The sequence below is a fragment of the Sprattus sprattus genome (genome assembly GCF_963457725.1).
Source record: "Sprattus sprattus genome assembly, chromosome: 2".
NCBI classification, from domain to species: Eukaryota; Metazoa; Chordata; class Actinopteri; order Clupeiformes; family Clupeidae; genus Sprattus; species Sprattus sprattus.
This window is the reverse complement of record NC_137921.1, coordinates 58,464,920-58,477,426: the sequence shown is the minus strand read 5'-3', so window position 1 is coordinate 58,477,426 and position 12,507 is coordinate 58,464,920. Positions and strand designations below refer to the sequence as shown.

The window sequence follows — 12,507 nt, the reverse complement described above, 5'->3', positions numbered from 1 at the left end:
CAACCTTCAGGCTGATTAAATATCAAAACTACCAAAATAGCCCTAAAAATGTTAAGCCATTAAACAGTCTGAATGAGAATTCAAAGTTGAGCTCTGGTTTTATCCGTACAACTATAATGTTTTAGCCAAAAGGAAAACCGCCTGCTGTAAAATGTGAGCCCCAGGCATGCAGTGAGTGTCAAGCAAGCCACTTTTAACAAGTGGTATTGACTATGGCTCTTAACCCACCTTATTATTTGCCAAATACAAGTAGTTCAGTTGTTCTAGCACTTCAAACCCTTCATCTTCAAGACCTTGAAAGAAACACACACACACACACACACACACACACACACACATACACACACACACACACACACACACACACACAATTAAATGCACAAAGACACAGACACACACACACAAATATGAATTGTAAGCAATCAAAATAAGGCCTTCAGTAAAGAGGAAATGGTATGAAAAGAAACAAAAATAAAACCATTTATGATTTTACTACAGCAAGAATGGGAGGCAAACACATTGCAGAAAACAGAGCAGTAAAGTATTTCTCCTGGCAGAATGTACTTGACAGACCAATCTTCACAGAGCTGAATTTATATCCAGTGAGGGCTCGTCCCCAGCTTTAACTGATAGCTTATAAAACTCAAAAAGTGTCACATTTTTGCATAGTGTTGCTATAAAGGAAGTGTTAGTGCCATTTTCATATTGTTGTTCAAATTTAGACATTATATTATTTAGATGTATATTTAGTGATTTTTAATTATAGTGATAGCACATTTGTATTTATAGTTTGCTTTAAAATATGTTTAGTGCTCATGAATTGCATTGTTTGGAATAATCAGAGGTTGCATTGTTTGGAATAACCAGAGGTGAGCTGTGACGTAGCGAGCTCGTGAATCAATGTATCAACTGTTTGTTTTTGATGTATCAACTGTAACTTTGTTGCAATGTCAGAATTTCAGTAAAAGACAGAGCGAACACAGTTTTCTACCGTTGTTGAAATACAGTACAAGTGTAGACTCGTTTTCTTTCTGTCTAAGAGTGGTTAATTTAATAATATGATAAGAACTACATACTGACCAAAAGAAGAGAAATTTTAGCCACTACAGGAAGTTTCTGTATTTTTTACCAGCCTTTCCAACATTTCGCATTTGTTTTACACTGCCGGTGAATAAAGACAATCATGTCAACACATATTGCTGGAATCAGGAAAGGGGGGTTATCATACCATATCTAGAGGTGTTTTTTATTTAAGCATAATGTGATATAATGCAGGCTACTAGGAAATCTTTAGCAGTTGCACTATGGAAATGGTTGAGTTTTCTATCAGTGAATTGTGCATGACCACATTAAAACCCTGAGGCTCAGCAAAAGGAAAAGATTTCTCGTTGCTGTGTTGTTCCAAGTGTTTAGCCAGATCAGATTGACTTTTACCAGGACGGGTTTGGTAACAGATAATTGTATTCTTATGTCTAACAATCCAGGCATTCAGAACAGTCTTGAAAACAACACCAGGTTTTCTGTTCTTTAGCAGGCAGAACTACACCTTCACTACATTACGGCCAGTAGTTATTCCACAGCATGGTACATTCACAGGAAATCAGAAATAAAAGAAAGCAAAGGCATACCGAACTAAGCAAAGAAAAGAAAAATACTGCTTTGAAAATCCTCTCCTCCTCATTACCTTGAGTGGTGAGGTGGTTGTTTTGCAGGTTAAGGGTCTGCAGTTGGTGGAGGCGTGCCAGATCCTCCGTGGTAACCTCGGCGATCTGGTTATTCTGAAAAAAAAGACAGAGAGAAGAGGAAGCTAAAAGGCACTTCAGTGGTACTGGTAGGAGGTAGTCCTATGCTGTCTGTGTCAACTTTTAATGGCAAATTAAAACAGCCTGTGCTCCAAATAGCACTTATCTTCCCTTTTATAAGTGCTTTTAAAACACTTGACAAAGAACATTCACCCAATAGCACACATACACACATTCAAACACCAATGACAGACCCAAACAAGTGCACTCAGGGCAGCTGAGAAAGAGGGTCTTGGTCAGGGCAAGCTAACATGGCTCACCAAATGACTCCCTCATACCCCTTGATCCCTTGGGCTCTCTCAGTATTCACCCTATCAGAGATGTTTACTATTCAGTTTCCTGTTCCGGACGGAAAAACTATTGGAGAACAATTTGCTTCAAAGTGTAGCTCTCCACACACAGTATGCATGGACTCCCAAGTTTCAAAACAATGGTTAAGCTATGACCGTTTAACTTACAGAGTCTTCGAACGGACTATACCTCTAACAATTCATGAAGCCTTTGGAAAAAGCAGCCTTGACAGGAAAACAGGCATGGTAGATCAGAATGCAAAAACACAATGGCCTATGAGTAGTTCAGACTGTGACTCTACCTCTATTCAGGTTAAGAATCTTTATGTTTTTCACATTGTTCTACAATACAATGAACATTCTCAAATGATAGAGAGAAAACTATGCTATCTGTTGGAAATTGCACAATCAAATCAGTGCAATGCAAACAAGCATTGTAGTTCAAGAAATCAATTCAAAATTATTTAAAGAAATGACCCTGACAATGACACACTCAATGTTGTATTTCTGGCAAAGGACTATAACACCTGGAGGTTGGATGAATAGCAATAATGAAGATAGACTAGCTCAGAATATTTCAGAACTCTTTTTTGAAAACCTGGTGTCAACAGTCAATTCCTTGTGTGAAAACAGTTCTGCACACGCCATCAACACCACTATTATAACTCAAATACATCATTGAATTGACAAGCAACAAGCTATGATGTTTTGAAGAGAAGGCAGACCTTGGAATCATCTGAGTTCAGAACAGCTTTGTTGTATACACCTTGATTCAGTAAAAAAACGATTGGGTGAAAGAAAAACTAAGATTGCACTGCATTAACAACCTTAACGCAAAAAGCAGTTTATTGATTCTGACTGTTGCTTCAATGACCATATGTCCCTTAATCCTCCACTAAAGTAGGTCACTCAGTTTTTGCAAATGTTTAGATGTTTGACTTGAGTCAAAAGAATATGAATGTGCAACATCTAGCCATTATTTTGATTGATGTGTCAATATGTGCTGTGACAGATGGTAAAAAAAGAGCTCTGAATCCATTCTAATGAGCCTTTACTGCCGTTCCATCTGAAAACATCAGTTATTTGGGCTACCTCATAAACTACACACACACACACTTATCTGGAATACACTGTTTCGTTTGAAAAGGCTTGCATTTAAATGACTTGCAACTTGACAGTAACCTTGCCCACACACACACACCCACACCCACACCCACACACACACACACACACACACACACACACACACACACACACACACACACACCCACACCCACACACACACACACACCTGTAGAGAGAGCTGGCGAGTTTGATCTGAGAGGCTTCTGGGGAACTCGGAGAGGTTAACCCCAGCGCAGTCCACAGACCCCTCGTCAGAGCAGGTGCAGGCCTTGGGACAGCTCCCCGCTTCCTCCTTCGCACTCCCCGTCTCTCCTCCTCCACCGCCGCTCTGCACCACCGTCACCTCCTCCTCTTCCTCTACTCCGTCCTCATACTCCTCTTCCTCCTCTATCACCTCGTACTCCCCCTCCTGCTCCAGCTGCGTGCTCCGCAGGGTGGGCTGAAACTGGCAGAGCACCAGAGTCCAACCCAAGGTCACCAGGCAGAGCAGCCGCAGAAAGCCCCCGTGTTGGCCCATGGCTGCCCTGCCAGCACTCCCTCTCATTATAGAGGTTGGGGTGGGGGGGATTGGGGTGGGTAGGGGGAGGGGGGGGATCAGTGCAGCTGGACGCCCAGTGCTGACACTTCCAGTTCAGTTCACACACACACACCCTTTAGAAAATCCTTGGCTTGTTGTTCACCGAAGAGCCTCCTCCTACCGTCACGAGTGTAGAAGCCTGATGAGGACAAACAGAGACAAAAAAGAGCCTCTTACGTTTCAGCATGGTTAAAATTCATTGTGCATTTCCTCCGCAAACCTTGAATGCACCAATCCAATACAAATTGCTGAAGGCCAAGTTTCTCTCTCTTTCGCTTCTATTTAACCCTTTTGCCCCCATCCTTGGATTCAAATGAATCAGAAAGAACAGGGCAAATACAGAAAGTAAGAACATGAAGGTCTCTCACTATTGTTCAAAGGGTTCTTTTATTCAGCCCGTTCCTTCGTTGTTGGTAGTTATGGACTCAAGAACTGTTCTGACCAGTTACCAGGGCACACACTCTTACCTAACTGTTCATAGCATGAACTCAACTAAACGTACAGTAGTCATTTAGCACTGGCATGCAGACCTTGAAGTTCCTTTTCTATCAAAACCACAACAGCTCTAGGGTTTTTACACAGCACTATGTGTCCCGTCATCCCATGTGGTCTTTTCTGCTGCCTTACTTGAGAGGGGACAGAGCAGAAGCCTCTAAAGGAGGCACTGTTTTGGATAACTGATGTGCTCAGTCTGTCCTGCCTCTCCCCAGGAAGATGAAAGCTGTCAGGATTCAGGGGTGATTAGGCTCTCTGTTGTGATGGGGTGATTCTGGTTGGCTGTTTTCATTTACTGAGCTGGGCTGCATCTCCGCACCAGTTTGGGGCTCTGTTCCTGGTAATGGACTCACACATAAGCAACACCAGGACACTCACTACCGTTAGGGGTGGACTACGGCCAAGTGTGTTTGTGTGTGTGTGTGTCAATGTCTGTGTGTGAGAGTGAGAGAGAGAGAGAGAGAGAGAGTGAGAGAGAGAGAGAGAGAGAGAGAGAGAGAGAGAAAGTAAGTGAGTCATATATGAACACCTGTAGCCTATGATTAAACAGACAGACATGTGGTAGGGCTGTCTAAGGCTCCACTCAAACCAGTGAGTCCTGTTCCTCGTTTGTTTCTGTTAATTCAGTGGGCAGTTCAAGGCAGTTTCAAAATGCAGTTCAATGCAGTTCCTCTCTAAAACTCAATCAATTTCACTTGCAATAAACAGAGCAGTGATTTCCAGAGCCGTGACTGACAGTGTTTTACAGTTATGGCTATCCATATTCTCCTACTTGTATTCTCCTTGCTTTAAGCGAACAGTTTGTTACATAAAACATATGAGCTCCTGGAGGATGTCCACATTCTCTGAGAATCTGGAAAAGTTACACAGTGCGTCACATGATATGCTGAAGCCTGATTCGAGAAATGTGTTTATGCATACACACATGCATATGCACAAACACACACACACACACACACACACAAACACACAAAGCATTTTAACACACCCACACAAACAAGCGCCATACCTCCTCTCCTGTAGGTGTACAGCAATGCTACAGAAAGCGTTGTAGACCCAAGAAGCCCCCGTATTCCAGATCTATTGCAAGAGGGGCAGTGGCGAAGGCTGCAGTCCTCACTGGTCCCCTCCAGATGTGAGAGAGTGAGTGGGAGTGAAAGGAGAGAAAGTTACGGGAGAACAAGCGGGAGGGAAGGCTGTATCCAGTCCAGGGCCAAAACAAATCATCTCTCCCTTTCCCCTTCTCCTCCACCCCCCTCCACACACACGCATTTCCAAAATTCAGGAACGGGTCTTTTCCATACCTCTTATGGAAGTTCAGTGAATTAAGAATTAGGAATTAGGTCAGCCAATGTAAGAATCTACTACTAACCAACGTACAGAAAAAAATATTTTTCAGAAATCAAGTTGAGCTTAATATAGTGAACATATCATTGGAAGATCAGTGATTTGCGAATTGCATGAAGGACTAAACAGATCGTGAGGCTGTGGTTAGGTGATCCTAGATTATGATCCTTCCTGAAAAGTGAAATTGAAGCTCTGTTCAAAAAAGTGTCAACTGTTCTGGAGTTATTCTTCAGTGCATAAGTGCATTTTCAGTATGACTCTCCTGAAACATTCCTGCGCCAGATCATGCTGGTGCAAGGCGGCTCTTGATTAAACAATACAAGAATTTGTAGAAAGGATGACATGGTTATGTGATTGAGAGCAAACATTTGGCAATCCATTAGGAGGAAAACCACTTGAAAGCTTTTTCAGTCACAGTACTTGAATGGAATGTACCTATTTCCGTGCCCAGATGAGTAAAATGATGCAAAAAAAAAAAAATACTTGAAAACTTTCTTCTTTTCTGAGAATACACACAGACAGGAAATGGGCAAGATCTGCCTAAAACACACAAAAGAGGATGTGAGCTAATGGTTCCTACGTCTCACTGCCCTTCCTGATAGGAGTACTGTCTGTTTGTACGTCTGCTTTCATTATAATCGTCACAGCTTCACAAGTAATACCAGACCGATGTAGAAATGTGTTCATTTAAAAACTTTTACTCAAGTCTGCTAAGGTAGTTTCAGTAGGAGGAATAACATAATTGAGGTACATACATTATGAACATAACTGTGTAACACATAACACATTAGAACATTTATAAATATAAGTGGTTTTGGGGTTTACTGATTTTAGAAAAGCAACACTGGAAAAACTGCTTTATTAGGTAGGGCAACACATTAGCAGGTTGCTCTTAAACGCGAGGTCACTAGTCTGACTCTTGGCATGCTTTTGTGAGACTTAATTTCATGGTAAACATGACATGAACATCACAGGTGTACTCAGGCCCACTCTACCCCATTCCAGTCCATACACTTTTCATCCTGGCCATCATAGCTGTCAACGTGAAGAGAAAAACAGCAATAGTCTAGACTTCTCTGTGAGTCTGGAATGTGATTTACATGAATTTGAACAGGATGTATTATTTTAGCTGAGGCGGGGGGCTGTTTTCCAGATGATAAAACAGTGTTTTCTCTCATCCTGCGTGTTTCGCTGAAGAATTAAGTTGGAGTTTTGTCCCGAAAATCTATTTTGGCTCGGCGTCAAGCGCTAAATCAGAGGAAGAAAGGCAAGGGATCCAGTGGGGCATTAGAAACACTTTAAATACAAGCTGGAGCCCATGATTAACCCTCTAAGGTCCTCAGTCTGGAGGGATATAAATGTTTTCTTGTTGTCAATATGCCTTTAAAGCTCCGCAAGTTTTTGTCCAGGAGTCATAAAAAAACACCCCAAGAAACCTTTAATCTTCTACATATATGCTACTTGTGCATCAATGTTTTTAGTTAGAGGAAATATACAAAAACATCAAGGAATGTCAGACTACCTTCAAAAGTCTCAAAGATCTGTCCAGGGACGGGTCTTCCCCTAGGGGAGGGAGAAGGGGGCAGGCACAGGGCCGTCCCCTAGGGGAGGGAGAAGGGGGCAGGCACAGGGCCGTCCCCTAGGGGAGGGAGAAGAGGGCAGGCACAGGGGTGCACAAATCTGCCTTAATCCTCAGGCGAGGCCTAGGTGACGGGGGATGATCTGTTACCTATGGGTTTCAAGGGAGAGAGGCACAAGGCCTAAACATTGAGCATTTTTCCTCCACTGTGGCAGGCAGCCCATATAAGGCCCTTAGTGCTGTCATTGGCCCCCTCATTGCTATGCATGTCGTGCTTTATTTTCACACTTTCACCCCATCTGCCTCTCTTTGCCTATCTCTCGCTCACCCTCTCACTCACTCCGTCTCTCAGAGTAATATCTGAGTATTTACATTCCAGTGCTGCTGTTCTTTGGTGAGGCTTTGAGGGCTGTTGGGGGAGGCAGCCCTATATGGAAAGACTAGGCTCCCCCCTCTCTCTCTCTCTCTCTCTCCCCCCCCCCCCCCCCCTCCCCCCCCCCCCCCTCTCTCTCACTCTCTCTCTCCCACAACCGCAGGTGAACGGCAATGTCGTCTGGGGAGTGGCTGCTCGCCCCCGTCCCATGGAATAACACACATCATGGAAACAGTCCTCAACCCCTTGAGAGGGAGGCTGATAGGGCTATGGGCTGAGGAGGCCTATTTCCTTCCATTTGCTATTTTTCATTCATCTCTGAGGGGAAAACAGGTGCAATTCTCAGAAATGGAAAAAATTAGTACTCCCCTCCCAAATGGACAAGAAAATAAGGACTACATACATGAGGAATAAAAATACCTTAGAAAAGAGTAAGTGGCTGTATCAAAGTGTCTATCCTTATTCCTCATTAGATCAAGGCAGGTGAATGTTCAGGAACTACAATTTGGAAGCTGTCGAAAAAAAAGATATTCTAGTCAATTGGTGATTCTGAAATACTTGTGGTTATACCATATTTTTGAAAGTCAATTTGATTTGGCATTTATAAACTGGGCAATATCTAATTATGAACAGATGGCTGTAATCGCCCCATATTATTAAACTCAGGGATGAACCTCCTATCAATATCTTAATGTCTCTTCAACACCCATGCTACTGTAATTTTTACATGCTTAAACATGTATCCCATTGTGTTTGTACGACTGAGTTGGACAACAAGCTGAAACAGTCACGTGCTATTCTCCCCAGCCAAATATGATAATAATAATCTTGAGACATCTCTGTCTCACCGCCCTAGATTTCCTTGCAATGGGGAGTGTCACGGTTAAGAATCCAACAAAACAATCCCTAGGCTCTGATTTGAGGAATTCGCTGCCCTTCCTCCTCGCAAAATGTCAGCTCTTTTCTGCCACTAATCTAACGCGCTAAATCTGCTGGAGTGTCTTCTCTGCCTCGTGGGTTGTTCTGAGAGCAGCCTTTGGTGAAGGAAAGAAGCTGAGGTCTCAAAGACGAAAGAACAGTCATTCTTGAGCAACAACATCCCTGAGGAGAGATGGAGTTACGCAGGTGCATGGTGCTGAAGAGCTCAAGTACTGCTTCAGGTGAAGGGTGACAGCAGACAGAACAGAAAGAGGCGATATAGATGAGAAGTACTCCTCAGAACTACTGTATCCATGGCACAGCAAACCTTAGAGCTGCAGTGAATAGGAATTCTATTTTTGATTGATCTGTTGATTTGCCAGGATGCACAGGAATAAGCAATTTAGTCATTCACCAGTATAGAACGGAAGCCCAGCTGACCCAAAAGAATGTTCTCATATGCAGTACAATTCCTGTCATTTTATTATTGGTTCTACAGTTCATAATGTCACCCTTTCACTGTAATGAATCATTAATGTTCTTTCTTCAAGCAAGCTGTGTAGTACTTTAAACATAATTGTATTGCAGTGCGTTTCAGAAGTGAGACCAAAGCTCTGACCACACATTAGATACATTATTTTCTCTACTAATGGAGTCATTTGTTTACGGCTTTGAAGATCATGTGGCAGTGTGAGATTATTTCTTAAAATGAGGGTCAATCCTGAGGCATGGACTGAGCTTTTATGGTTAAGAAAGATAATTGTAACGATTGTTTTGTGCTTTAACAAAACTACCGGCACAAAAAGTCGACAGCGGTAATTTGATGTTTTTAGGCACAGTTGGGATGAAAACAATCCTTTGAGAGTTATGAATTATTCAGATTTATAATAGGGATGCTGATTTCAGTGACCTGCTTTCCCTTGACTCTATTCTGGGAGCCTTTGTTTGATTAGTGAACAGGTTTATTGGAATGAGGGGGTCCCAAGTGATTATTGCTAATAAGATAAATACAAGTTTATATACATACGTAAATAAATATGAGGGGGAAAAGCCACATACAAAGGGAGGTACAAAGGATATAAACAACTTGGGTTTCTAGGACCACATGTTAAGCTATATATACGTTTTTTTTACATCCTCCATCTCTGTCCCTGTTTGTACACATATCGTCAATTCTGTGACAAGGCACGGTTTCTTCTAAATGATAGTGAAACCATACCTCTCAGATGAATACAAATATATATATACTAGTTTCAACGCCACCGCTGGAAGGCAGTTGTCCCGTTGAGTGTGGAGTCCTGCTTTTAAGAGTGGAAGATGGGGCCTGGGAGAGCGGGAGAGTTCAGAGCCAAAGCTTCAGTGGAAACTGGGTCAGACCTCATTAACAGCTACGGGTTTTCGAGCTGCACGTCCAGAGTTTGAGGGGGAAAAACAAAAGCGTGGCAGTCTGGAAACAGGTCACCGTAGTCGAGGGTGTGTTAGGAGTCTCAGAGGAAGGAGGAGGAGGACATGACAGGCCGAGCAGTGAATCCTCAGATCTGGCTTCCAAAGTCTTTTTCTGCACCCCAAGAAAGTCAAACACACCATTAAAAAGACCAAAAAAAGTTTGTGTAGAACTTTCACCTTTGAGTTTTTAAAACAAATTAGACGGCACCTCTGTCCTGGAGGAGCAGGGATATGAAGGGAGCAAGGGGAAGGCCAGCAGCACCACTTTCAAGGCACGTACTGAAACACTTCAAATCACTGCACAATTTCAACCATGCCATTCAGGGGTGAATGTGAAGAAGTATGACATTGACATTTGTCCATGCCAATTACAAATAATATGAAGGTTTTCAGCTGCCATTGATTGGAATAATCAGGGCACTCAAAACCTGTAGAGAGCAGTGCTCCCTACTTTCAGTCCTTGGCAATAAGCACTGAGCGCCTGCAATTCATGTCTTTTTTATTTACACCGATGAAATATCGGCATGCTCTCATTTTGTTTACTACAAATATAAGTATGGGTCCATCTCACATGGTTTAATAATTACTATTTACGAAGAAGAAAAGATCTACACCGCGTTCCACATTATTATGCAAATTGGATTGAAGGGTCATAAACATTAATTTTTTAGTTTTTCAATTAAAGTCATGGGTAATATTGTGTCTCAGGGCTAATTGAATGATTGAAATCAATCTCAGACACCTGAGATAATTAGTTTGATAGGTGAGCCAAATCAAAAGAAAACTACTTAAGAAGGATGTTCCACATTATTAAGCAAGCTACATGTTTCAGGCAAAATGTGGAAGAAAAAGGATCTCTCTGCTGCTGAAAAGCGGCAAATAGTGCAATACCTTGGTCAAGGTATCACAACATTGGATATTTCCAAAAGAATTGCGCATGATCATTGGACGGGGAAAATATTTGTCACTGATTCACAGCACAGGTGGGTTCGTTCAGACAAGGGCAAGATAAGGAATATTTCTGCCAAACAAATGCGTAGGGTCAAGAGAGCAGCCACTAAAATGCCATTGAATAGCAGCAAACAGGTGTTTGAAGCCGCTGGTGCCTCTGGAGTCCCACGAACTTCAGGATGTAGGATGCTCAAGAGGTTTGCAAGTGTCCTTAAACCTTATTCGGCCAACCCTCAACTCAGCTCACAAGCAAAAAAGGTTGCAGTGGGCTCAGGTCTACATAAAGACTAACTTTCAAACTGTTTTGTTTGCGGATGAGTGCCGTGCAACCCTTGATGGTCCTGATGGATGGAGTAGTGGATGGTTGGTGAATGGCCACCATGTCCCAACAAGGCTAAGACGTCAACAAGGAGGTGGCGGAGTCATGTTTTGGGCCGGAATCATGGGGAGAGAGCTGGTAGGCCCCTTCAGGGTCCCCAACGGTGTGAAAATGACCTCGGCAAAGTATGTAGAGTTTCTGACTGACCACTTTCTTCCGTGGTACAAAAAGAAGAGCCGCGCCTTCCATAGCAAAGTCATATTTATGCATGACAATGCACCCCCTCATGCTGCAAAGAATACCTCTGGGGCATTGGCTATAGCAGCCAATGCCCCAGAGGTATTCTTTGCATAAAAGAAGAGAAACTCATGGTGTGGCCCCCATCTTACCCTGACCTTAACCCTATTGAGAACCTTTGGAACATCATCAAGCAAAAGATCTATGTGGTTGGAAGGCAGTTCACACCCAATCTGGTGCTCTGGGAGGCTATTTGGCATCCTGATAAGACATTGAAGCAGAAAACAATCAAAGAACTCATGAGTTCAATGGATGCCAGAATTGTGAAGTTGATATCAAAGATGGGGTCCTATGTTAACATGTAACTTGACCTGTTAAGATGTTTTTGATTAAAACTTTTTTTGATTTCAGTAAATATGGCCTCCTAATGCTGCAAATTTAACAAATGACAATTTTGAGTTCTTTACAACCTATAAAATATCTTGAAACTCTGAGACTTTGAAACTCTGCATAATAATTTGGAACACTGCATTTTGAGTTTTTTATTTTTTTAAAAAATACTGTTATCATTGGGAGGTTTGTTCAATAAAATTTGAATTATACTCTAAAAGTTGATGACTTGAAAATTATACTGACTGTATGTGCATTACTATTAAGGAAAATCTGAGCAAAGTGTAATTTGCGTAATAATGTGGAACGCGGTGTATACTCCTGTACACGAGTGTTCTTGGACTACTATTATCTTAAAAAAAAAACTTCACTGGTGTGTATATGGTCCGTAAGCGTCGCTGGTGTGTATACGGTCCGTAAGCTTCGCTGGTGTCTATATGGTCAGTAAGCTTCGCTGGTGTGTATACTGTCTGTAACCTTCGCTGGTGTGTATACGATCCATAAGCTTCGCTGGTGTGTATATGGTCGTAAGCTTCACTGGTGTATATACGGTCTGTAAGCTTTGCTGGTGTGTAACAGTGCTACAGATGAAGAATGGCTCTCAAGCCAATAAACAGATCAAGTGACAACATCATTAAAGACCATCACTTGACGTCAA

At 42.3% G+C, this 12,507-nt stretch overlaps 1 protein-coding gene across 1 annotated transcript in view; it reads right to left on the bottom strand.

Annotated features, from left to right (window-relative positions):
• Positions 1-5,418, bottom strand: part of podn (podocan) — a 15,234-nt gene extending 9,816 nt beyond the window's left edge. Inside the window, exons 1-4 of the mRNA XM_080831937.1 lie at positions 5,299-5,418; positions 3,384-3,933; positions 1,685-1,778; positions 229-293 (exon numbers count right to left, since the gene is read on the bottom strand). Of these exons, the coding sequence (XP_080688063.1) occupies positions 229-293; positions 1,685-1,778; positions 3,384-3,761 (537 nt within the window). The 5' untranslated portion in view covers positions 3,762-3,933; positions 5,299-5,418. The remainder of the gene's footprint in view (positions 1-228; positions 294-1,684; positions 1,779-3,383; positions 3,934-5,298) is intronic.
• Between the last annotated feature and the right edge of the window lie 7,089 nt (positions 5,419-12,507).